The following is a 27,955-nucleotide window of genomic DNA, read 5'->3' as shown; positions in this document are numbered from 1 at the left end:
CGCTCCGTACTCCCGGTGGTATTCTCTGTCTGGGTACGCATCCGCCAGCACCTGGAAAACGGATGGAATGTACGCAGAGGACGGACAGAACGCTGCGTCCGCATCTGTCTGTCTTTAATGTTACTTACAGTCAGCGTTACTTTTATCACCGTCATTTATTTGAAAAATCTCCACACTCTTCACACTTCCCACACATTATTCCACCACCGCGTACCTGCTGCACTGAACTGTGAATGTCACACGGCCGTAAGTGGTATCGGTGCAGTTGTATCGGATATCTTTTACGAGTACGAATACAAGTACACACATTGAGTATCGGAGCCGATGCCCGATACTAGTATCGGTATCGGTGCATCCCTACTAATTTCATTAAAATTGGAGGAGGTGGGGTTTAACTCGTTGGGTGAACTGAAATGGACTGACCCAGAGTACAAACCACAGCCTATAAATTCTGAGAATAAAAATAATAATAATAATAATAATTGGTCTGCTTACAAGATTTTATTGAGATGTAAAAATGATTTTTCCTGTTTTTTTTCTTTGAAATTCAGGTGCAGCTCATTGTAAACAAACAGCACTAAAAGAATGACCGCTTAACAGTTCGTGTTTGACAAAAACATTTTCTTTATTGTTCACATTTTAAGCCCTGTCAGATTTAAAAACAGATGTGAGGAGAAGAGAAGTGCCCCCATGCTTTTTTCCCTCTTGTTCCTCCTCCATGCTGTAGGGTACAAGTGTTAACCAATCCTTTATTTTAATACTGTTTAATACTACTGCAGTCTGTTTTAACAGCTTCACAAGGTTTCTTAAATACTTAAGAGTTGAAATGGCTACAAAAACCTCAAATATTTGAGTATTTACATCACTGTGGAGGACATTTTTTTCTGGTTAAAAAAAAAAAAAAAAAAAAAAAGCTCAACAAGAACAGGAAGGAACAAAACTGAGCTACTATTAAAAACACTCCTGAGGCGGGACACAACAGGAAACAGAGCCTTTTCTGAGCCAAAGAAAACACCCGTCGGCCCTCTAAAACACATTACAATCCAGTGCATGTACTGAACCTTAAAATACGAGCATATAACAGAATGAGCAGCTTCAGTAGTGACTGCACAAAAAGTCTTTGTTCCCTTTAAAAGTTTACCAGTGAATAAATAAGTACGTCCCTGATGATCCATTTCCATTTACGACCCACTACAGTGACGTTACACTGCATTAACCCTCGACAGATTTTACTGCACAAGTGACATTAACATACAGCGGAGATACTATTACACACATCTACCTACCTCTGAAGTTCATTCAGATATTTTTTAAAAATCCCTCATTTGAAGAATCCAGCTGCTTTCAAGTGTTGTATAGAAGGACAGTTTGGAAATGAATCTAAAATGTGAGAACATAGATCCAGCACTGGGAAAATGATGAGAACGCCATCATATGACACCGTGTGTGTGGTGTAGGAAGTGGTGCTGATGGGCTTCTATATAAAAAGCGATGCAGGTTATAAAACGTGAGTGTTCCGACTGTTATTTACAAAACTTGTTCATAGACTGTGTGTGTGTGTGTGTATGTGTGAGTATGTGTTTCTGTTGCTGTGAGGACGACCTGGACTTGGGTTCATTGTTCCCCTTGGTGCAGAGGCAGGTGTGAACTGGGGCTGAACACTTCATCTCAATCAGAGGTTGCGCTAGACATTTTTATTGTCCGTCATTTTGATGGACAGGGTCGTAAAAATTCCGTCATAACATATTATTACCCGTCATTTCAAATTTTTATTTTTTAATGATAATGAGATATATTCAGTAGTACTTAATGTTCAAAAACCAACGTGATATCATGACTGGCATAATGACCACAGTGATTAGCTTATGTGTGAAAACAGGCGGGTCTTGGGCTTGTTGCGCAAATCCACAGGTTGAACACATAACTCTCGGAAACAATATTTCGAAGAAGACTATCAGACCTTACTTTCTTCCCGATAAGCCATGTGTTCCTGAGGAGACAAATACAGAAAATGATTCTGACTCAGATTGTGATGAAACGCTCGTGGCGAAAAAAAGCCAGGAAATTCTGTTTTCGAGACGAGTGGCTGTGTGAGTTCACCTGGCTGAGGTATTGCAAGGAAACTAATTCAATGAACTGCACATTCTGCTGTCGATACCCATAACGTGCGGGGAACACAAAATTCGCTCATGATACTGGCACCACACAATTAAAACACGACACTTTGAAGGAGTTTAGGCACAAGTTGTATGTCTTGTCTATATGTTTATACTTGATCTGTATTGGTTAGCGCGGCCACTAAGCTGTTTACTATGTTGTGTCAACTGCTGCACAATAAAATGTGAATTGAAAACACTACAGTTTGTGCATTTATTGTCAAGTATTTATCGGTAATAGAGTGAAAATGATAGGAAATGTGAATATTTACTTTGCAAGTTGATTTCGGTGTGCGCCCCTAAAATTTTAAGCTAGGGGCCACTGCACTCCTAGGAAAAAAGTTAGTCTGGAGCCCTGACCTGTCAGTGGGGACTGGTGTATTATATCAAGAGTAAACTTCAAGTTGTGGTAAATGTTTATGTTGTAAAACTACTTTGAGAAAGGCAAAAATGCATATTAGCTAAAAAAAAAAAAGGAAAAAAAAAAAAAAAACAGAACTAAACTTTTTTTTTTTTTGTTTCAGTATGAAAGGTGGAGTCATGAGCACTTTTAGGCATTTTCATCATATGCACATGGTGATTTGTTCTTTTCAACAGTGTACCTGGATTTGATTAATTTCAGTCATGTTTTCAGTTTGAGTCTTAATTTACCCAGAAATGAGTTACAATTTGTAACTAAAGGTTTGTCAAACTGTTTTGGAAATCTGACTTATTTCCATCTAAGCCTCAGCCCCACTGTGCTTTGCCTCATGGGAAACAGCAGCTTTGTGTAGTAACAGCAGCAGATGACCAGACATTTACACTCACCCTGAACTCAATATTGTATTTCTTGTTCCTGCCCCAGAAACTTCTGACCAATGAGAGCAGAGAATGTTTTTAATACTTTGTAGTGATAATGTGATCGAGTTAAAACTGAACCAAGGGGAAAACGCTCCAAGTTTATAAACTCACGGACTGACTGAGACCAGAGCAAACCAACAAAGGTGTGAAGACACCTTAAAGCTGGATTAGAGAGAGCAAAGGTATGTCAGTACATGTCCTCACAAAGACAGAAACACAAGTGTGTATGAGTGAGTGATGGCGGACAAGACCCTCTAACCCCATAAATCTTCGGTCCGGCCAAACTTGTAGATCAGAGTGCTGCAGAGGAAGAAGAAAAAAAAGCACAGCGTCATTTTCACACATCTGTGCAACACAACAAAGAGACTGCAAGGATGTTCAAAGGTCAAAAACAGACTTCTTATACCTTTGGTTTTATTTTTACACATCACGTATATGGTTCCAGAGAACAAACTTTAGTTTTTAATTTGTTTCTCGGTATTCCTTATTTTATTACGTATCAAATCAAATTTTTGACAGCGATATTTTCAATTATTTTAATGGTATGTTGTGTTCTCTTACTTATGGATCTGCTCTCTAAAATGTAAAGGGGTTTGTCTTTGGACCATATTCTGCTTTTCCACAATCACTGTGGTAATTTTTGCATAATCCTGTAGACCACAGGTGTCAAACATGCGGCCCAGGGGCCAAATCTGGCCCGCCAAAGGGTCCAGTCTGGCCCTTGGGATAAATTTGTGAAATGCAAAAATTACACTAAGATATTAACAATCCTTTTAGTTCAGGTTCCACATTCAGACCAATTCAATCTCAGGTGGGCAGGACCAGTAAAATATGACCATAATAACATAAAAATAATGACAACTCCAAATTTTTCTCTTTGTAAATGTAAATATTTTCATGTATTTACACTAAAACAAAGTAGAATTTTGCAAAAAATGTGAATAACCTGAACAAAAATATGAAGCTGAAATGTCTTAAGAGAAGTAAGTACAATTTTAACAATTTTCTGTCTGTTATTAAATGTTTTGTGTGTTTGTAGATCCACTGTGATCTGTAAGTTATAATGAACATGTGTAAATGATAAGCTGAGGCAGAATACTGTTAAAATTACACTTATTTTTTCAGTTTGTTCATGTTATTCACATCTTTTTAAAGGATAGTTTGTAGATGTAAACCTTTTCATAATGTAAATTTACTTTTTTCACTCTAAAACAGAGAAAAGTTTGGAGTTGACATTATTTATATATTATTGTGTTATTATTTTACTGGTTCGGCCCACTTCAGATCAAATTTAGCTGAATGTGGCCCCTGAACTAAAATGAGTTTGACACCCCTGCTGTAGACAAACAGACTCACATCATTACTGATATTTACCATTGAATACAAATTTATGAAAGACATCAAACACTGAAATATAAATATAATGTGCACTGTTACTTAAAGGAGCGATATTTTGCATTTTTATAAGAAATGGAATTATGCATTTTAAAACATTTCCCTGTGGTCTACATAAACTGTAAATGCTATGCTTGAGTCTGAATTCTTCACTAATTCAACTCCACAGGTCCATCTTCAACCCTATTTCTGAGTAATGACACCAGAAAGGTCATTTTGAGCGCTGGCCCTTTAAATGCAAATGAGCCACTTCATCCCCCGACCCCCTCCAGGTTGTTGACTGTGCTGCTCTGTCCCGTTCAACCAACGACTGAACATTTTATGTATTCGGCTCAAAGTTTGGACATATTTTCAGTATGGACTACAACTGCTGCTGCTGACAATTATGTCATATTCATCGGAAGTCTTGAGCTTATATATGCAAATGTCGTGACGTAACTAGTTATAGACGTAACAAATTAAGCAGGAATTAAAACGGGTTGAAGAATCCACTTTATTTTTGCCAAAATGAATATAAAGATAGCTTTGCAGCACCTGGAGGGTTCAGATTCAAACTTTTTGAACTGTTAGGGTCCAAATACACAAATAAATGTACCAAAGACTAATAAAAGTGGGTTTAGCAAAATATGACCCCTTTACATAAATAATTATAGTCAAACATAAGTCATATTTCTCCTCTAAGACACTAAGGATTCTGTTTCAGCTGAATATGCGGCTGTAAAATTCTGACAATATCTTTGATGTTGATAAAACAAGTAGATCTCTTTGTCAAGACTTCTTTAACATGTTAAATCTGGATGAGTTTCCTCCCACTTTGCTTTTCTTCTATACATAAAAATGCCCCTGGATACCTGCCGCTGTGTGAATGCTGTCGTTAATACATGTGTCTGCAGTCACATTGTACACCAGCGTCATCTATAGTTGCATCCGTCACGAGCTTTCTGCTTTTCTCAGAATACCTCAACGTGTCTGAACATGTTGACTGGACCTCTGCGAAGCTCATAAACCATACACACCTATTCCTGGAAATGTCTGCCCAGCATTTCCTGCTGTGGCTGATTTACGGTCTAAGATGAGCTCCGATGCCAGAAAGTGAAGATAATGTGACGTAAAACATGTTGTTCACACACGCTTTACTCTCTGAGACTTTAATAGTGTCAATTCAAGTTCTACTCACCTAAAAAAGATGAAGGCGTTCTGAAAGAACACAGCCAGCCCTGGCGCCACTTCTTTCTCTGAAAAGAAACAAGAAAAAAGGGTTTGGAGAATGGCACAACACTTGGCAGAGTTCAATGACTTAAGAGTGATTCTTAATGCAATATATAACAAATGCATGTTTTTTTTTCCCCCACCACTGGTATACAGAAAATACAGTTGGGTAAAAATTATTAGACCACCCTTGTTTTCTTCAGTTTCTTGTTCATTTTAATGCCTGGTACAACTAAAGATCCATTTGTTTGGACCAATGTAATGATAACAACAAAAATAGCTCATAAGAGTTTAATTTCAGAGCTGATATCTATCCATTTTCCAGGATTTTCTTGATAAAAACCAAAATCACTTCAGTTTTTACATCAATAGCTATGGCATTGTACTGACAAAAACAGTGCTTTTAGGCATTCCACGTTTTCTTTTCTGTCTGTTTTAGTCACATGATACACACAGGAGTTAGTACTTAATTGCATAACCATTGTTTCTGATGACTTTTGATGGTCTAATAATTTTTTCCGTGACTGTATCCGATTGTTGTTGTTACAATTCAAAGCAAAAGTGACTGAAGTAAGATGAGATGAGGTGGGACTTGATTTTTACAAGAGGACATTTTTGAGCCAGATGTTGATGGAGTAATTTACACCAAAATCAACATAAATTACACGTGACAATAAAAATGTTGTATATTTGAACATTGTGTTGTGTTGAATGCAACTGGTACCAAGGACATTGGGTGCAAGGAATTTTCTTATCACTTTGCAAAGTTACACTTTGTTTTTTCATCTTTAGTGACTAACAATTTATGTGAACTGCGGGGGCGAGTGAGTTTCACTACCCAGCAACAGATAACAATAACGCAATGGACTACTGTATAAACATGGGGTGTAACGATACAGAAAATGTTCAGTTCGGTATATTTTTGATACAGGAGTCTTTGGTTCGATACATTTTCGGTACAGTTCATTCTTTCCCTGGCCAGAAACGGTAGATACAACATTTACATGACTTGTATTTCCTTCTCACTTTGACAAAAACAACACATTGTTTTTTATCAAACATATTTTCTGTCACTAACAAAATTATTATTGAAATGAACAGTGTTTCTTCCCAACTCTGTGAATCTAAAACACGCAGCAGGGACTTTTTTTAAAAATCACTTTTCTTATTTTTATTCTTGCTATTAGGAATAAAAGCTCTAATAAAAAAGCTCTCTAATAAATGTCAGTGCAACATTTTCAGAAACAGAACTTCAGGAATGAAAAGAGAAGTGATTTGACTTTCAATTCATAATCCACAAATGAAAAACCATCAGGCATTTCTGTTAACAATACATTGCACATTGTTAAAATGTTATTACTAAAATATATAAAGTGTTTTTCTACCTGTGAGCTACTTAGACACACAGTTAATTTTCAGTTCTTTTTCTTATTCACATACTTTCTTCTGATTCTTATTCATAGGAATAGATAGAAGCTAAATCAAGTGTTAAATGGATGTTGTATTTGTCACTTTTAACCACAAAAAATAAAAAAAGCTTCCTCACAAACTATGTTGCAGTTCAGTAGATGAAGGCAGAGATGACTGACTATAACTGGGTTTCTGAAGGTTTTTGAGGGGCTTAGGTGTCAACTGAGATAATGAGAACAACAGTGACGTCGATATCTAAAGACCAAGCTAGGAAATGGGATTTTTCCAGCTGCATGTGATATGAAGGTGAAGGCTGAAGACAAGATATAATCTGGCAGTTCAATAACCAAAAGGTCAGCAGACAACATGATGTGTCATTTCTCAATAAATCGAGTCTACACCTAAAAGGAAACCCACCGAGAGAAAGATGGTCTTATGTGGTAACTACAAATATTCCTTCAGTTTTGGATGGTGAAGTCTTTTATGCTGCTTGAATGAGGGATGTCGCCGAGTACAAAGGCTGTGGATGTTTCCAGATACGCATCAGGTACGAGGCAGAGGGAGGGCACTGATGACATGTGAACCAAAGTCTGAGTGAATCTGAATCACACCAATAATCGGTGTGACTATCTGAAATCTGGCCTGTGTGAAATAAACATCCCCACAGGGAAATAAATTGCATTAGCTGTGAAGCCATGCAGTCCGACCAAAAGAAAAATGACCTGAATCACAATTTTTCTCATCTTGTGTAAAGGCTCCCACACACTGTGCAATTTTAGCAATCTTATAAGTTCACAACAAACCACACTATACGACATGAATTTGGGTATGACATGAAGTTTGCTGTGTGCACATTGCACGATGTTGTGTGTAGATTGTACGATGAAAACGCAAGCTGAATCACAGTCTATGACGTACATGAATCGACATGAATGTGCAAGAATTAAACATTATCAGCTTGCGCAATCCATCCATCAAAAACAAAAATACGAACAAATAATGGAACACTTGCCCGTGTGGCATTTATATGTGTGGACAATAAGTCCAAAAAAAGGAGGAGGAGAATATGGATGTGGTCATGGCTCAGTAAGAGAGGCCAACTTGGGATGCCAATTTGCAAAGAGAGCTTAAAATAAGTACTTGTCAGCATCTGCTAGCATTTAACATTAGCATTTACTGTTATGGTCTGTCACGTTGTCGTGCTCATCAGTACGTCATTTCATACTGCATTTCTATTGGTCAGTTAGCAAATGTAGGTCGCAGCAGCAGTCAGACTGTGAGATGATCACCCAAAATTTCTGACAGTGTCAGAATTTCATTGCTGGTGTGACCACTGATTTAGAGCCAAGACCAAAGATATCACCACGATTTTCCCATGATTGCTATCTTTTGTCTGAGACGGCTGAAAATCGCACAGTGTGTGGGAGCCTTAAAATGCAGGGTAGTTACAAACATATTACAACACATTTTCCTCTAGATTTGTAAAGGACTGCAGTGTAATGTAATGGCCTTTTCTTGTTAGTTGACCAAGAATTAGGACAAATAATTAATAAGAGGTAGTGTGTATATTTTTTGTGAAAATGTGAGTTTCACTTAAGTGGAACTGAACTGAACTTACTGTTTTTACAGAGGAGTATGGTGCTGAATAATGGATAGAAACGTTAGAACGGTAAGCTATTATGTCACAGTATAAGTTGACATTTTGGATGTAAAATGCCATTGCTTCACCACTTTAGCCTATACTGCATTTACATTTGCGTTAATTTGAGTCATAATAGGCAAGTGACTTCTTGAGTTATAGCCATATATGACACTGGTGACCAAAACCTAATCAGTCCAAATCAAAGCTTCTTTCAAATCTAAAGAAACACTGTTGAGATGTTCATATGACAACTGGATCGACAAAAACAATGTGTTTTGCGCCAGCTATCACGCGACAGAGGACTAAAAATAGAATGGAAACACTGGAAGACAGGATGGAAACTATACAGAGAGAGACAAAGACTAATCAGATACGAGGAAAAGGAGTGGTTGACTCACTTGGCACGACGTAGCCACCAAACAGGATCCAGATGGAGGCGATGAGTGAGCCGAACATCATCATGAAACCAATAAAGAGCCAGAGACGGGCACCTGCCACGACACAAACATTATAATTACACCGATTAACACAGTGCTCACTGTCACATACAACAGCTGAAATACACCCACCATAATCTTTCACACTAGAGGCCAATCAAAATTAAAGCGAAACAATGGAGCTCTTATTCAGTGTGAACGCTATGTAAATGCTCTAAAGTGAACAGCTAGTAAGGATTCCTGCTCAACATAAGCATGCTCATGTTTAACCCATAAAGGCAAGGCAAATATATTTATGTAGCACCATTCATACACAAGTCAATTCAAAGTACTTTACAAAGGCATAGAAACACATAAAATTACATTAAAATCATAGAGAATAGCAGAAAAAAACAAAAGGATGCACAAAAGATGTTTATAAAGAAATAAATTAAAACAAGAATAAGACATTTAAAACAAAAGCTAAAAAAAAATGTTAAAACAGTTAAAATTGTGAGTTGCAGTGTAGTTGTTCTGAACTGAAAAAAAAAAACTCTAATCAAAGGCAGCTATAAACAAGTGCTCAGAGAATGCAAACCTCCGCCAAGCACCCCAAACGGTGTGCATGTGTGGCTCGATGATCTCTTTTTAAATTAAACAGTTTCAAGGTTGTTCCATACAGCAGAAAAAGTTGAAGCTTGGTACCAGTCATGTGTATGTCAAATTATATTAAATTCCAATCAATACTTGTTGAGTTATAATGAAAAATGTGTCGTAAAGGGGATTTTCAGTGTTAAATTGAAATGTCCACAGAGTCCACATTCCACAGTGGATGTGGACAATTTTGTGCCAGATACAAGAAACTGTTATAAGCTACGGGTGTATCGAATTGGAGGCTAATCAGGGTCGCTTTGAATTTTTTATGAATTTTTGAAAATTGCTCAATGATGAGAGATAGGAAAATTTGAGATTTCGTGACCTTGCTGTGACCATGAACTTTGGCCTACTTGGCCCAAAATTTAATGGGTTCGTCCCAGGGCCTCGGCCTATCTGTGGGTAAAATTTGATAAAGATGGTTGTAATAGTTTTCCTGTAAAGTTGCTAACAAACAAACACGCAAACAAACACACAAAGCAAAGTGATCCCAATACCTCCTGGCGGAAGTAACAAATGAGTCTAACCTTGATTTAAAAGAACTAAGAGTTTCAATAGACCTGCAGTTTTCCTCTAGTTTGTTCCAGATGTGTGGAGCATAAAACTGAAAGCTGCTTCTCCCTGTACCAGAGGACCTGAGCAGTCTGGATGGTTCATACGGTAAAAGGAGTTCACTGATGGATTTGGGCCTTGAACCATTCAGAGCTTTATAAACTAACAAAAGTATTTTAAAGTCTATCCACTGAGAGAGAGGAAGTCAGTGTAAAGACCTCAGAACTGGTGTGATGTGGTCAACTCACCCCTCACCATAAAGACCCAAACCTCTATCGTCTGACTAAACCATCTACTAATGTAACTGTTTAATATCTGTTGATCCATTAATTCTATCAATACATGTAAATAATTGGTGAAAAATACAGTTGGTCATCTTTCCATGGTTGTAAGATATGACCCATTTGGACGCTCAGAGGCTCCGTAGTGAACATGGAAACACCATCATCTTCTACAACATTGATTCACCAGTAAAACCCATAGAGTTGGATCAATAACAGTGGACGGAGACACTTTGTTTATGTAAAGTTCATGATAGATTTGCTGAAAAAGTCACTTTTTCTTCAGTTTTCTTTGTTTCTGATATAATAACCCTCAACTTTACTCTGAGCTTTAATGAACATCTACATCATCAGTAAATGAAATATAGGAAAAAACCTGATTTGATGATAAACCACTTAAGGAAAGTTAAATATAAAGAAAAAATCATTTGGGAACTGTCACAAAAGTAACACGAGTCCTTATGGGTTAACTCATTTTATGTACCCTTGAGCTTTTACTGACAGTTTCCTTCTAAAGCTGATGATTTGGATAAGACCAAAGTGACACATTTACATTTCACAGTCATTCATTTCCTGAGCTGCTCATTGAACAGATGTTATCAGCTGGCTCATAAAGAAGAAACAAAAAAAAGAAGCCAGTCAAAAATCTAGCCATCACATCCAGTCATCGCTGGTGTTTCTCACAAATATATAATTTACTCATGTTGAATATTTGTGAATGGTGTTCTTTCTACTGCCACAGTTAATTTTTTTTTTTTTTTTTTTTTTACTGTTTTCAAAGACGCCCACCTGTCCGTCCAAGGCAGCCCTCTCCATATGTGTCTCCTCTCACCTGGCCGTTGGAAACAGCGTTGATCCTGTGAGGAAAAACAGTCATGACGTCAATCCTACAGCTTATACTACAAATAACAACAGCCAAGTAAACATAAGACACCAGAAAAAACAACATTTTTCTATATTTCCATTTTTATTCTTCACATTGCATTTTATTATACCCTACTACTGAGACTGAAAACATTATTCCTGTTTCATCTGGGATATTAACATTATTCTCTCACATGAAGAAGAAGATAGGAATCACATAAAATAATTTAACAAAAACATTAATATTTAAATAAATGAACTATACATGATACAGCCTGTGAGTAACGTGTATACTCTGCATTCAGGTATAGTTTAAAAATGCAAAGTCGTTCAGTGAGCGGTCAAGTTACACGTTTCCTGTTTGGGGTGCAAAAATCTGCACCCAAGGCTGTCCCTTTACCATAATACTCTTGTTATAAATGGCAAATGCGCAGTGGAACCCCTCCAATACAAAAGATAGGAGAGCCTCAGGGCACAAAAATTGCGCAAAAGGACCACCCACAGGAGTAAATTTCACATCCCGAAAAGAATAAAGACCTTCCTCAGAAATGGAATCAGTGCATAGGTCTGTAAATAAAACTAACTGATGAAAACTAAGCGTCTGAATAGCTCAATGGTTAACACAACTGACTTTGATGTAGGAGATCAGAGGACTGAATCCCAGTACGAGTGGTATCAGTTACATTTTAACCTTTACATTGGTTTTCTATTTTTTAATGCCATCTACCCACACTACCTTCACCCCTGCTCTAAATGCATTGGCCATACTATTAGTGGAAAAGACACTTGACAAGGACATGCCTGACTTTAACAACAGTCATAGAAAAATGTACATGTTTGAAGGATAGACGGTGAAATTTACATATAAAAATGCCTGACTGAAAACACATACTGGGTATTTTTATTTTTATTTAAATTAATATTTTAAAATAGTGGTGCATGTACATGTATCTTAGTGCAGCTGAAAACTGACTTGGATACTACGCCCCATCAAAAAATAATTTCACCAGCCACCACTGATAACACCCCAGAAACAGCCATTAATACTGTGGTAAAACCTGAGTCACTGCAAACCAAGGTTGTAATAGTTTTGGATTTTTCATTATAGTTTAGTTTTATTTAGTTTTGACTTTTTTTTCTCTAATTCAGTTAGTTTTAATTAGATTTTAGAGCAGGTTTGCTAGTTTTTATTAGTTTTTGTTATTTTGTAAATGCTTCATTTTAGTTTAGTTTTAGTTTCTTTTATATCTTTTCTCTTCTTCACCGTCAAATTCAAATAAATCCCAGACAGGATTCTGCTGCTTTCTCCCAACTTTAGTCTCCATGTTTCCAGGTAGAGTGGAGACCAGAAGACGACTGGAAACCACAAGTGACAAGAAGTGACGGACCGTTAAATATCATATGGTGCCAGCAGCTAAAATTGCTTGAGGGAAATAAATCGATTTTATATCAATCCGACATTGACAAAGATGAAAATGAAAATGAAGGGAATTTTATCCAGAATTTTTATCCGTTTTAATTAGTTTTGTAAACACACAATACAGTTTCAGTTAGTTATCGTTTTTTCTTTTAATTATAGTTTTTATTTATTTCAGTTAACGAAAATGTTTTTACAATTCTAGTTTTCGTCATTTCGTTAGTTTTCGTTAACGATAATAACCTTGCTGCAAACAATGTATGTGTTATGTGTCCAAAAGTATATGTCCGCTAATGTTAGGTCTGTAACTTGAATATGTGATAACTGTTATTGGAATCTACAAGTTATTCATTTCTATTTATTACGTTTTTAACAAGTCTTTGTGTGCTTTTTGACTTTTTCCAGAAGTTTACCATTTGTTTCTATTTATTACAGTTTGACATTTTCATGCCAGGTTAACGCTGCTGTTTGTTTTTTAGATAAGCCGTCGAGCACTTCTTAACCGTTTAACCTTTTACTGAAGTCTTCTAGGGACTATGGTTTGACATTCTCTTTGCAATATGGAGTTTTCATTGGATGATTTTGTGACCAATCCTACTTGGGATAAAATTGACACTTGCAAAAAAGCAGATCTTTTGATTGTGGCTAATTGTTACAATATTCAAGTCTCCTATCAGGCCCGAAAGGCGGAGCTACGGAAAGCGCTATGTGACAAGCTGGTGGAAAAAGGCGTGCTGTCCTCCCCGGAGGAGGATTCCGCCAAGGAGGAGGAGGAAAAGGAGGAGGAGGCTGAAACGGTGGAGAAGGCTTCAGGGGTTGCTGCCTCTAGTGGAGAACCGGTAACGGTCTCTCCTGCAGGTATGTCAACGGAGAACCTCCGTTTAACCCTCCGAATTAAGGAGGTGGAGATGCGCCAAAAAGAACTAGAGCTGCAAGCAATGCACGTACGCGTGCGAGCCCTTGAGTTAGAGAAAATGTCTCCAACCACACCACCACCTCTCTCACCTCTCCCCAGCCCAGCATTTGACATAAGTAAGCACATAGCTTTAGTTCCACTCTTTCGTGAGTCTGAAGTCGATTCATATTTTAGTGCATTTGAACGCATCGCGGCCGCTCTTAATTGGCCGAAAGAATTTTGGTCTCTTCTGTTACATTGTAAGCTTATGGGTAAAGCACAGTAAGTGTATATTGGTTCTAGTCCTCAACCTGTTCAGGTATTTACAGACCACAATCCCTTAGTATTCCTGTCACGCATGCGCAATGCAAACCAGAGACTGATGCGCTGGTCTTTACTTCTTCAAGATTTCAGTTTACAAATCTGTCATAAGAAAGGAGCTGATAATGTTATGGCAGATGCTTTGTCCAGATCGATGTTGACTTAGACTGTTAAACCCACCATCCCATACAGAATCGGAATTTAACACAGTAGGGGAGTGTTAAATTCTTGGGGTGGGAGGTGTTAAGGGTTAGTATATTTGGTTGATTCTGTCATGGGCTGTGCCATTTGTTCTGTTGTATTTTTGTAGTTTTTTGTTCTCTTCCGTGTGTGTGTGTGGGTGTGTTCTGTTTTCCCTCCAACAGATAGCAGCTGATTGAGGATGAGCTGCAGGAGTGGTATTGGTGTGCTGGCTCTTTCTGATTGGTGCTTCAGGAGATGACCCGGGAAATTTAAAGGACAGAGCTTCATTCCTCCCCGGACTCCTCTCATTTCATCTCCCCTTCTGTGTGCAGACCAGCCTTTTGTACATTTTTTGTTAGAACTTTTGTAAACCTTGTGATCAAGGAGGGAATCCTTTTCTTTAAATTTTTGTTTGGTAAGATTGTTGTATTTTGGTTTCCTTAATTTTGTGTTTGTAGAATATGATTCCCTTACCTGATTTAATTTTTCTTTTTTTGTAAATAAATAACTCATACTGCATTTCCACGGTTGCTGGTCATTTTTTTGATATTTTGCCCTGTTTGTTAAGGGACATGGAGGGAGAGGAGTCTCACTTCATGTTGCGTCTCGGCAACCCCTAGACCGAGCGTAACACCGGGTATTTTGAGCCTCTATGAGTGCTTGCCCATGTGTATTTGTTATTGTCCTCTGTGTCTGTGCTTTGTGTTTTGTTTGGTCTTAATGTTATATAATGCAGATGCCCTCTCCTGTTACTGCAGAAAAAGTTACCTTGACTTAGTTGAGCACTGTGAAGGCCGTATGACTTGGAAAATTTCTATAAACTAACCCTGCATTTGTCACTAAATTAATACCAAGTCGAGGAAAGCCGACAGCTCATTTCATTAGGTGAGTGTGTATTCATGGCATCTGTAAAATAAAAGGATTTTTCACATTTATTGCATTTCAGTCAGTCTTTCACAATGTGTGTGACCCATGTTCAGATAACAATGACAATGCATTTTATTGGTCAGGTCTGCCTCCCGTTCATCCGCTCTATCTTTGGTGCACAGATGGGTTTTTTTGGATTGGTTCCGTCAGTTTCATTTGAGGAAAGTCTGAACACTGCAGCATGTTTTGATGACTGTGTGCTTTCAATTTCAACACTTTGGTAAAAATGCTGTCCTGTTTCAGCTTGCCAGTGTCTCTTTTCACTAGAACAGACCACAACCCCATCCAACACCTTTGGCATGAACTGTCTACAAACTGAGAGCCAGGACTTATCAACTGCTTTTGTGGCTGAATGGGAGCAAATCCCTGTAGCAGCTTCAAAAGCTGATGAAAACTTTGGAGCAACCCGAGACTGAGACTTGGTTAGAAGCAGATAATACTGTGCTCTGAAATGACATATTCAACTACACAGTTGCCCATAAAGTTGGAATAATCTCGTTTTCAGACATGTTCCTCTTTTTATTCCTATATATACACATCAGTAATCACCTTTAACCTGCACAATGATTACATACTAAGTCCCAGTTACACTTTATTTATCAAGAAAAAAAATCACATTATCACAATCCTTTCCAGAGGAGACGTACAAATAAATTATTCCAACTTTATGGGCAACAGTGTATCACATATGACCATACTGTATATGAATGTTAATAACGTATCACTGCACTGATGTAGGAATTATTACCCACTACAGTCGTCAGGTTTCCATCAGAAAGTGGCATAAACTTATTATTATTAAACAAATTTATGTACGTTTCAGTCCATTACTACTATGTGAATGTAAGTAGTCGGTGCATATTAGCACTAAAAGACTGAAGCAATAATTAACTCTTTCAATGCCATGGGCCGATTAAATCGGCTTTACGAATACAACCTTTAAAGTGCCATGGGCCGATCAGATCGGCTTTGGAGAACACGCCATATTTGTGTACAAACAAACCATCCACCCCCATTTCTTTCTCACATTTCGATGACGTTCTTTCAAATCTTCTTGCAAATTACGATCCATAATGAATCGGCTGCGTCCGGTGCGTTTTGAATCTAAGTAGCAATCGGTCGGATGTTACCGAGCGGTTTTTGACCAAGGAAGAGTTCGCGTTTCGTTTTCTGCTTGGGAAATTTTATGAATGAATTTATGAATGAAATCATATGCAAATTAGATGGCCATTTTGTAGTAATATCGTAAACACAGCGATCTGTCAAAACAGTCCCATCTGCTAGAAAATGAGTTCTGATGACGATTCAGACTTTGATTATAAAAACGACGCGAAATACTGAAAAACGGCCAAATTCTGTGGCACTTTTAAGGCTTATTAGCCCCTTAACTGTCTGGCACCGAAAGAGTTAACTTCAGTGTTTGACTCATCCTTACCTTAACATTAAATAAATAAACTTATGCTGACAAGGTCAATCTAAAGTGTTTTTTTTTTTTTTTTTTTTACCTTTTTTCTGCTAGATGTAATACATTATATCACTACTTGAGCTGTTCATTGAGGAGCTGACAGATATATTCGAAGGGCTTTGACACAGAATTTCATCCATTTTGTTCAAGAAACTGAAGCTGGCTTTATCCTTACCCTCTGACCTGCTGGCAGACGTCTGATGCTTCTCACTTATACAACGTTATAAACTCTGCCTTGGTTTGCCAAAGCCTTTCTTGAATATTTTTTCTGTAGTTCTTCATGTGTGGTTGCCTTTCGTTGCAGTTTCCATCTAATGTTTGCTTTTTGTATTAATTTACTGTTAATTTCACCACTATTTTCTGAAAAGCGCATAAAAAGAGCTGAAGGGACACACAGTTAATATTAGATTTTGAGTATTGTTTTAAACACATACATGTAGAATATAAATCTTCACTGACTATACTGCTCCTCCTCACATTAACTAATGAGTCCCTCACATCTTCCAGATCCACCAGATGGGTTTCAACAGACTGTTGAACATATCAAGTGCACTTACATGAAGAACGCTATGGTGGAGAAAACGCCACATGTGTGGAAGGCGTGGTTCATCTGCTCCTGTGAGGGATACGTCACTGCTGCGTCAATCATGATCCACCAGCCTGTGAAGAACTGGAAGGAGACAGAAATACAGCGTTATACATACATATTTAATTAAACACACATTGATATGATAATGGAACAGCTCCACCCGAACACAAAGCCTTGATAAGACACAATGTCAAAGTTGGCATTGACAGAGCAGACAGTAATGGTTCACTCAGCAGGACATTCTTTGAAATCCATTTTTCACATGCTCTGTGATACTAAAGATGTAGTTTGTGCATGTAGCAGCCTATGACATGTATTTTTAGACTCATTGTCCTGATTATGGCTGGACAATCATAGACTGTATATGAGACAGACATAGCTATTGTAATATCAGCCACTGATTTTGACATCCAGCATATCGGTTGTGTATTTATGGAGTCACAAGAAAATACAGCAGTAAATTTAATTTAAAAATGAACTAGTTTAATTCCAGGATGCTACAGAGAACATTGCACTATGGGCTGTTTGTAGTAGTATTATCGCACAGCTTGTAAGTTTATCAAAGTCTCTTTTTTGTGATTCTTTACTGTATATCAGCACTAAGAGTGTTTGTTTAATCTTAAATCTGCAGGAATTTGTATAAAATGCTTTTTATTTTCCCCCACTGTTAAAGTAAGGTCATGGCAGCTTCACTCAAGAGTAGCTTTTCCATTGGATACCTGCAGAAAACTTCACTGATATTTACTAAATGTCGAAAAAACAGAAGTGCGTAATGTCATTTTTTCCATTAAATCACAAATGCGATGATTTGTTTATTTATTATCGCGACGTGACATGAGAAGCCATTCCATAAACATTGCGACGAACATAAATATGGTGTTGATTTACAGATATATTCATTATCATTATATATTATCCCTCTATCGTGTACTAAATTAAAAAAATGATTCAGTTTCCTGGTGTGTCCACACATACCGTAACATGTTTCTTCTTCACTTGCTGTAACGTACGTCAACATCCATTTTTTTAATTCACCTGACTCTAGTTGCGAAAAAAGGTCTTTCCATTGCACTTTTGCGTAATACACCATTTGCGCTACTCCCGAAAAACCACCTCTTGCCACCACAAAGACTTTTAATCGAAAAATGAGACTTTTGGCAAAATTGTTGTTTTTCCATTAGGTAAATTTTTATGTCCAAGTTATATTTGCGCAATTTGAGGGTCAATGGAAAAGCGACTAATGACTCCGTGAACAACTGGCAGCTTTTAACAGATCATTTGACAAAGCACTTGAGTAATAAATGTTATAGATGTTTTACATTAGAAGAAATGTAAACATATTTTGAGCTCTTTATGAGTCCTTGGCAGGTCATACTAGACCACAGTGGGCCACCATTCGATGTAGTTAACAGCAACAGTCACAGATGTCTGTCTGCGTCATACAGTGATCCTGTATGATATAAAAAAGACCTGTGATGTCTGAAAACATTGTTCAATACTGTGATGATGATGTGACTTCCAGTTAAGACTGTCCCAAAATTGACATTTAGAGTTGTTGATTTTCAAGAAAATAATTGCAATTAAAGATATTACTGTCTGTTAAGTTAACTTCCAAAAAATCGTACTATACAGCCACCTCCAAAGTATTGGAACAGCAAGTTCAATTCCTTTGTTTTTGTTGCATACTGAAGACATTTGGGTTTCAGATAAAACGATGAATATGACACAAAAGTTCAGAATTCCAGCTTTTATTTGGTGGTTATTAAATCAAAATGTGTTAAGGAAATATGGCCTTTTCTTTGAAACCAGCCACTTTTCAAGTGAGCAAAAGTATTGGAACATGTGACTGATGGGTGTTTCTAGTCGCCCAGGTGTTGCCTTTTAGATCGTTTGCAGAGACATTAAATATTCTTGTTTTTGGCTTTGGGTTTGACCTGTGAAAACAGCATTTTCTGTTTAGCAAAACATGAAGACCAGAGAGCTGTGTATGGGAGAAAAGCAAACCATTTTGAAGATGAGAGAAGAGGGAAAATCGATAAGAGCTATTGCACAAACATTGGGCATAGCCACTACAACAATTTGGAATGTTCGGAAAAAGAAAGAAACTACTGGTGTAGTGAGCAACAAACATCGAACAGGTCGGCCCAGGGTAACAACAGCAGTTGATGACAGAAACATTGTGAGAGCTGTGAAGAAAAATCCCAAAACTACAATCACTGACATCACTGCCAACCTCCACAGGGCAGGGGTGAAAGTGTCACAATCCACTGTTCGAAGAAGACTTCGAGAGAAGGAATATAGAGGCCATACCACAAGATGCAAACCACTCATCAGCAAAGAGAATCGGAAGGCCAGATTGGATTTTGCAAAGAAGTACAGAGATCAGCCACAAAAGTTTTGGAACAGCGTTTTACGGACTGCTGATACCAAGATTAACCTCTTCCAAAGTGATGGAAAGGCCAAAGTATGGAGAAAGAAAGGATCTGCTTATGATCCAAAACATACAAGCTCATCTGTGAAACATGGTGGTGGTAGTGTCATGGCTTGGGCTTGCATGGCTGCTTCTGGAATGGGCTCACTAGTCTTTATTGATGATGTAACTCATGATGGTAGCAGCAGAATGAATTCTGATGTCTACAAAACCATTCTGTCTGGAAATTTACAGAAAAATGCATCCAAACTAATTGGGAGAAGCTTCATCATGCAACAAGACAATGACCCAAAGCACACAGCCAACACAACAAAGGCCTTCATCAGGGGGAAAAAGTGGAAGGTCTTGGACTGGCCAAGTCAATCACCGGACCTTAACCCAATAGAACATGCATTTTACCTCCTGAAGAGGAGACTGAAGGGAGAAACCCCCAGAAGCAAACAAGAACTGAAAGAGGCTGCAGTAAAGGCCTGGAACAGCATTTCTAATGAAGAATGCAACAGCCTGGTGAAGTCAATGGGTCGCAGGCTCCATGCAGTTATTGCAAGTAAAGGTTTTGCCACCAAATATTAAATGTTATTCACTTTAAGTTAATTTAATAATGTCTGTTCCAATACTTTTGCTCACTTGAAAAGTGGGTGGTTTCAAAGAAAAGGACATATTTCCTGGGTTGTTTAACACATTTTGATTTAATAACCACCAAATAAAAGCTGGAATTCTGAACTTTTGTGTCATATTCATCGTTTTATCTGAAACCCAAATGTCTTCAGTATGCAACAAAAACAAAGGAATTGAACTTGCTGTTCCAATACTTTTGGAGGTGACTGTATATACTGGAGGTCTATTAACGCTGGTCTACAATTTTTTAGAAATTATCTGCCTCAGAGATTAAATGTGCTAAATGTTACATATTTTAAAAAGATTAATTTGAAAACAAATGACAAAAGTGCTGGTTTGCTAATGTTTTCAAGGTATATGATAAAGTGTTATTACACATATATATTGGTTTATGTATATTTATACAATACATTTAGAAATCTTCCACTAGATAGAACCTGTAAAGTGAATGTATTGTAAAGTGCAGACAGTGTTTTGAAGTAGATCTGGCAGCTCTGAGACAAATATTCCTTTGGAGTAAAACCCATTCTCTCATTAATTCTCGAATTTCACATTTTGACCCAAGACTGTATCTTGGAAACTGACTTGATTTTTCTTTATCAGTGACTCACGTGGTAAAATTTCACTACTTTTATTCTGAAAGCATTTTACTTGTAGACCAGTGTAATAAATTAGATGTAAACAATACATACACCTTTTGTAAAAGAACAGAAGATAAAATTTTAAATGTATGAAATTAATGACATGTCTGTTTTACTTTTGTAATGAAAACTGAAGGGCTAATGTCACATGACTAAATATACAGAGGCCAAAACTGAAATGTACAAAATGAAACCGAACCGCTGCACAACTAGCTCACCACTGAACTCACAATAGGATATTTACTAAGGATATGTCGATTGCAAAATTCTTATCAGATACCGAAGGCAATATTTAAAGTGACATTTTTGCCATTGAACTGATGGTTGATGCCAATACTGACTTTACTTTCCCTTTTTATTCCGTCTTTGTTGTTACTTATCCTCACTTAACATACATTTTCATTCTAATTATAAAAACAGTGACTATTTCACATATTTTTTTTTTAGTTATTTCACCCAGCCCTACTTTGACCCCCAGAATGAGTAGCTGCTGTAGTCTTAACTCTACTAATTCCAACTCTTCATGTATATAAATATTTATATAAATATAAAATGTCTTATTTTTCTATTTATATTTTCATTTCTCAGTCATTTCTGTTTTTTCTACCTGTCTTTTTTTCTGCACTTTCTTGTTGTATGTTGCTGTGGTTAACTGCAAAATTTCCCCACGGTGAGATAAAGTCTTATCTTATCTTATCTTATCTTATCTTATCTTATCTTATCTTATCTTATCTTATCTTATCTTATCTACCAGTCACTGAACTACCCTTAACACTGAAAACTGACACCAAGGGTAATATGTGACGCCTCTACCCCTACAGTCTAATGCTGCTCAATATGGGAAATTGAGATGATTTTTGGTTTTACTGTGGCTGTTATCTATTTAAAAACTGTAAACTGTCAACTGACACAGCAAGTGAAGATTAGTAGACACCATAGATATGTTCTCATACACAACTTGTCCCTGCTGCCGATAGTTGTATTAATTTTCTAATATCAAAACTACAAGGTGTGTGGTAACACTTCAGTTTCTGTGAGTGGTACTGTGTAAAAATGTGCAATGAAAGTCACCTCGTTGGTACTTCAGAGTTTGCGCATTTTCCTACATAACCAAGCAAAGGAAATAAAGTCACAATAGGGTCCACAACAATCACAATAGGACTTTATGTAAACCAGATCGACCATGTTAAGATTTTAATTATTACTGTTTTGCTCCTTTAATAATATTTGACCAGAGGCGAGAAACACAAATTGAACTGAAAAATCAGTGAGCGATGCAGAGCTAAAAGGATTTAGAGCAAGGAGAAAATTGGTGAAATTAATCTATAAATATCATTCAACCATAACAATGAAGGAGAAAAAGATGAAGTTCATTGTAATTACTGGAGCACAAGGAAATATGCCCATTTTGTGCTACTTATTTGAGTTTCTTTCTCATTGTGAGCTGATGCTCCTGAACATAATGTGCTGAGCTTAGATAAGGGTTTAAGGCTTTAGTACATCATTTTATTATATATACATCAGGTGGATAATTCCCGGTTAAGTAGGTTCAAACTGGTCATTGGTTATTTAGGGACTGTTAATAGTCAGTAAGAACTCACAAAGCTAAATGGCAGGACTGAACAATAATGGATGATTTACTCTTCAAGTACATCCAGTGCTTTCCTTTCAGCTCTTTTCAAATGTCACTCACTCGTACCTATTCCAAGGCGCCCCCTGATGAGTCTTTTTGACCAAAAAAGCCAATACAGTACATGGAAAGCCACGGGGATCCAGAGACCTTTCCACTTTCCAACAGAATGGCAATGAATGAGTGACTTCCGCTTCTGGCGTCAATGACAAATTCATGAGCTCACGTCCAATTTAAGATTGAATACTGAACACAGTTTCACATCACGTCACAATGACAACTGCAATTTTCACTAAGAAAATACTTTTTTCTCCCAGCCTATGCCCTCCTCTGTCACTGTATATTAGGGCTCCACATTTAATCAAATCATGATCTCAATTTCTCTCCACGAAAAAGATAATCTAACATGGTACCTAGTGAAATTAAACGGTTTGACAAGAAAAAACAACGAAAAAATAAATCACAGAGAACAGAATTGTGAAGTCATGGCACATTGTTAAGTATTTCATCACCTTCAAGTCCACATTTATTCATTTTTGTAGAGCCTTTCTTGTAAAATTTACCAACAAGACAATACCATGAGTAAATCTCAGAACAATTTAGTCATAAAACGGCAAAAATGCAATGAAACTTACAACAAGAGGAGGATGGACCTTGCATTCTCTCTTCATTCAGTTTTCAACAGGTTTGGTCTGAATGTATGTTAACACTGAATCAAACATTTCCAGTGGTTAAAATCTGTATGAGCGCTGAACCAAAAGATCACATGATGACCTTGTGAGACAAATTCAACCAGAATATTTCCTCATCTCTTATAACTTTTTACAAGTTTTCTCTTAGTTTTCTGGAGGCCTTAGGCTCTGATGTGATGGGCTGTTGCTGTTATTTTTTTCCTAAAATCACTGCATTTTTGCATTACTTTGGACTAATATTGTAATGTTTTGACAACAATTGGAAGAAAGTGAAACACATCTGCTCTTTGATGAAGTAAACATTTAGCTACATTTTCCTAACTGTCCACACATATGTGACGGGCCACTGCAGTGTTTCCCATTAATTATCAAAGTGACAGCTTAGTTTGTCCCATCAGTTTTATAATACACCAAAAATGTCAGATTGCACAGTTACTGTAATTCTTTGCCGTCTGAAATCATCATTTGATAAGCCATTGTTTCTACAGGTTTCAGTCGACTACAAACAAACACTTTCAGTGTGGACAGATGCTACAGAATCAGTATTTATGGACTTAAATTTTGAGTCCTTACAACATTAATACTGCAATTTAACAATGCATAATTAAAAGTTCTCTGTAAATACAGCCATTAAAAGGGCACTCAGGCCATTTAAATACATATTAACTGAATACGTTTTTTTGGTCTACTTTTCAGATCTCTTAAAGGTACATGATTTTAGATCAAGAGATTTCCCAGTGCTATTTGCATGTTTTTATTCTTACCAGAACGCCAGCGACAATGGAAGCCACTGCATTCCTCCGCTCCCCCCAGTCAATGCATTCACACTCTGGCCAGCGGAAGTTATCCAAAAACCCAGCCATCTGTACCCTGTTCTCTGATCTCTCTCAGGTGAATCAGGCTGTCTGGTTCTTTCTCCGTCAACACCAGGAGATCAGTTGCTTTCTTTGAGTCACCTGTAGTGGATAAATACATTTATCAGTAACCAAATCAGAAGTAATAACATCTCACTAACATAAATTTATTCACAAAACTTTATATACACACTGTTGCAAGAATCATTGCAGTGAATTATAGTAATTTTAATGTAAATATTGCAACCTATACTTTCATTTAAGTTACTTTGCAGTTCTACTCCCCAACATCTGAGAGTTACATGTTGTACTTTTAATTTTTATACATTTGTGTGACAGTTTTAGTTTTTCATTGTCAGGATGGAAGGGTTCTGCCCATTGAGAACCACAGTGAAAAACCCCTCCAAATGTCTTAACTTTAGATATCTGAGATAAGCTGAGGGATGAAGTATCCCTTTGCAGGTTGATATAAAATGTTTCCTCCTCCTACAAAGCTAAACACACTTTTAAGACTCTGGGATTTACCAGAAAATTCATGGTCACACAGTTTAAAATTGACTGTTTTTCAGAGCTCATCAAAAATTTTACTTTTTAGAGATACGTGGTTCTCACAAGACAGCAATGATACCAACATGATTATCTTACAGGATATGACACATTGCTGTTGATTAGCCACACAACAGTTTACAATATAGCCTAGTTAAATTAAGCTCACAGAAACATAACCAGCAGTAAAATGCAACATACACATTAACGCAGCAGTAATACAAATCCAAAAACAGTATAACTACCACACTAACAGGGACCATTAAAAATCACAATGAATGACTTTCTTCAAACAAAATTTTAACAGGCAATATGGAGAAAAATGTTATCACAATAAAAAGGATATATGGTCCTGAGCGAAGGTTTACGAAGCCTGTCATTATGATCAGAACGTGTCAAACACTTCAGAACATCCAGACGTAGAACATTCAACATAGTTATAATAGTTAATGTTTAATGTTAATGATTGAGGTTATACATTTCTTTAAACATCAGAATAGTCAGGAGTGAAATCAGCTAAAAACAATAAAACACTGAAAGATACTATACTCTTTCTTACATGCATGCAATCATAGAAGTGTATTTTCACATTATAGTCAGAATTAGTACTCCCACCACTGCATAATTTTGAACATTAAGTGAAGCAACAGGATCCATTAGGATTATTAATATGTCAAGGGTCCAAAGAAGCCTAAATTACTTTATATACACCTCATATAAAATGATATCGTTATCTCTAAATTCACGGATGTTGAAAAGCCATGGCATGTTGCGCAACTGTATCTAAATCATTTTAACCCTTTCATGCATGAATTATGAGAACATTAGTCAAGATTTTTTTTTTTTTTTGAGTGTTTTTATTCCTCCTCAGGCATGAAAACAAACAATGCGACTGAGTTATTTTTTCTATGGAATTAGAAAAATGTTCATGCTTTTAACTTCTGAAGTAAAGAAACGTGTTTAAAACCCAATATCAGAAAGTGATAAGAAAACAATGAAATAAAAACATTTATAATGCTGCTAATCTGATGTCTTCTCACATTTTAACATATTCTAATGCTTGTAACTTACTCACTTCCTGGAGATAATATGCAAAAAAAAAAACAAAAAACTTTTTGTCTACCAAATAACGATTTACACTTAAACATGTTACTGCAGATCAGCTTTCTCAAGAACAGCACAGTTACAGTAACTGTATGCATGTCAGTGTATGGGATGGTGCATAAGCATCACTGTGTTGTCTGATATGGAACTAAAACAACAAAACCCATTAATATACCAGAGAACAGCTGGAGAATAACTGTCCACTGTAGTGACCTGTGCATTAAAGGGTTGAATATAGAAAATAAAAATAAAGTTATACACTCTTGGATCATATGAATCCCCAGTTAAGGAAGCATTTACACGCAGTTTCACCAGGTTCACATTGTTTAATGGATTAATACATTACACCAAATCAAAAGCGAATCATCCTACGAAGGCTAGCCAATAGCAACTTTAAGCTAACTGTAACATTAGCCAATCAACAATACTAGTGCTAATTCATTTGCAGCGTTGTTATTTATTCAAGGTAAGCTATTACTGCTGTTGTACAGTGACTTAAAAGGACCATGACCGACACTTAAATCTTTCCTTGGCTGTGTAGAAGCTAACACGGGAGGTGAGATTAGCTAGCTAACGGTGCACGTCAATTCGCCCTTTATTTTACAGCGGTAACGTGGGTCAAATCTAACCACAGACCTTCTCATTTTAGTGTTTAGTTATGGAGCTTAATCACCAATGATGAACTACTTTTATAATAAATATTCACATGAAACTGCCCACCTTGTCAATAACGGCTGATAGCTTGTTTCTGTTTCCATTTAGCGGCTGCTTCTTCTTCGTTATCTTTAACTGCGGATCACAAAACCTTATTAAATCCTCACACCGCCACCTGCTGGTTTGGAGTGTAAGTGTTATATTTGTAAACAGCAAATAAATCTGCATTTTTCGTATATCAAAAAGAAAGTGGGATTGAATTTTCATTATTATTTCATCATTATTCATTATTTATTATGAATATTACGGCCTGATCACAATCAAGGGTACCAGAAAGGGTGCACATATAGATAAAAAATAATAATGTTGTATCAAAAAATCAGACAGGCCATTTTATTTGTTTGATATTTCTCTTTAAAGTCCAAAATATTTTTGTATTATGGTGTCTACGAAAAATTACGCAGGCTTGTACCCCTGTCAAATCAGAAATTATTGGGTGTACGGACACTACAGCCTAATAGCCTCCATATTTAATGCCTACAAAGATATACAAATGTTTCAGCACTCAGGATAATCATGCATTGTTTATTGCATAGATGTCATGTCCAAAGCATGCATGCTGAAAAATGTCATATATTGACAGAAACAATAAAATTAGACCCACATATTTTGATATGGTGTACGGACACTACTTGGTGTATGGACTCTACAAGATTGGAATGGAAATCTGTCTTACCACATGGTCACATCTCAGTTAGATCTGTAACTAAGTCTTCCTGGTACAGGAGGAAATAAACATTTGTGAACGAGTTATAACAATATATCTATAAGGCATATACATAATATTATTGATGGAAGTACATTGGTGTACGGACACTACATGAATTTTGGTGAACAATGTGCCATTGAAAACATGCAGTTCAACATAAACATCCGTTTGACACATTGTTATCAAATTTTCTGCAGCCAGGGAGCAGACCAAAATCTGTCTAGTTGTGCATATTTAGTCATAATAATACTTAAATAACAGGTTCTCATTCTATTATTACAATTAAAGGGCTGTAAAAGACGGGTTTTCATAACAAAATGGTTGATTGTCTTAATACTGAAAATAAGAATTGATAATCAAACAGCTGTTCGACAAAAATGATCAATAAATGAAAAGCAATGTGATGTGTGTATTTTGTAATAAAAAAGACACAGGAGTTGAGTAGTAATTATTTATTGTGTTACAAAACATTATGTACAATAATTTTGCTCTCTTATAACAATAAAATTGTGCACGTTTTCTTGCTCATTGGGTCGCCATTTTATCAGTTTTTATGCGATTTTCTTCAAATTTGGAGGATTGCAAGATCTAGTAATAAGATGGCCAAAGAAACACTTTTGGAATGGTTTTGGGGGTATCTTTTTGCAATACTGATTAATAACTGATGCAAATATACTTGTACACTTTGATTGTGATCAGGCCGTATAGTATGAGAAGCTCATGTAGGCTACATTATAGATTGTATTGTTTTACTGATGAGAAAAAAGACACTGGTTAACTTGTAAAAACAATTATTTGTT

At 36.7% G+C, this 27,955-nt stretch overlaps 1 protein-coding gene across 1 annotated transcript; it reads right to left on the bottom strand.

Annotated features, from left to right (window-relative positions):
* Positions 1-603: 603 nt before the first annotated feature.
* LOC115412225 (transmembrane protein 50B) lies at positions 604-26,539 on the bottom strand. The gene is made up of 7 exons (XM_030124604.1): positions 26,453-26,539; positions 23,993-24,184; positions 17,185-17,297; positions 11,345-11,412; positions 9,051-9,143; positions 5,569-5,626; positions 604-3,296 (listed from the first exon to the last, which is right to left on the bottom strand). Exons 2-7 carry the CDS (start codon positions 24,089-24,091, stop codon positions 3,251-3,253), a joined length of 477 nt encoding a protein of 158 aa, XP_029980464.1. The 5' UTR covers positions 24,092-24,184; positions 26,453-26,539; the 3' UTR covers positions 604-3,250.
* Positions 26,540-27,955: the final 1,416 nt, after the last annotated feature.

This window comes from Sphaeramia orbicularis, chromosome 21 (genome assembly GCF_902148855.1).
Source record: "Sphaeramia orbicularis chromosome 21, fSphaOr1.1, whole genome shotgun sequence".
NCBI classification, from domain to species: domain Eukaryota; kingdom Metazoa; phylum Chordata; class Actinopteri; order Kurtiformes; family Apogonidae; genus Sphaeramia; species Sphaeramia orbicularis.
This window is presented reverse-complemented; position numbering and strand designations above follow the sequence as displayed.

Coding starts and splice junctions, on each gene's coding strand:
- LOC115412225 (XM_030124604.1), bottom strand. CDS start 24,091: ATGGCTGGGTTTTTGGATAACTTCCGCTGGCCAGAGTGTGAATGCATT. Junction 17,298..23,992: donor CCATTGTCGCTGGCGTTCTG/GTAAGAATAAAA, acceptor GTCTCCTTCCAG/TTCTTCACAGGCTGGTGGAT. Junction 5,627..9,050: donor TGGTGGCTACGTCGTGCCAA/GTGAGTCAACCA, acceptor GTTTCTTTTCAG/AGAAAGAAGTGGCGCCAGGG.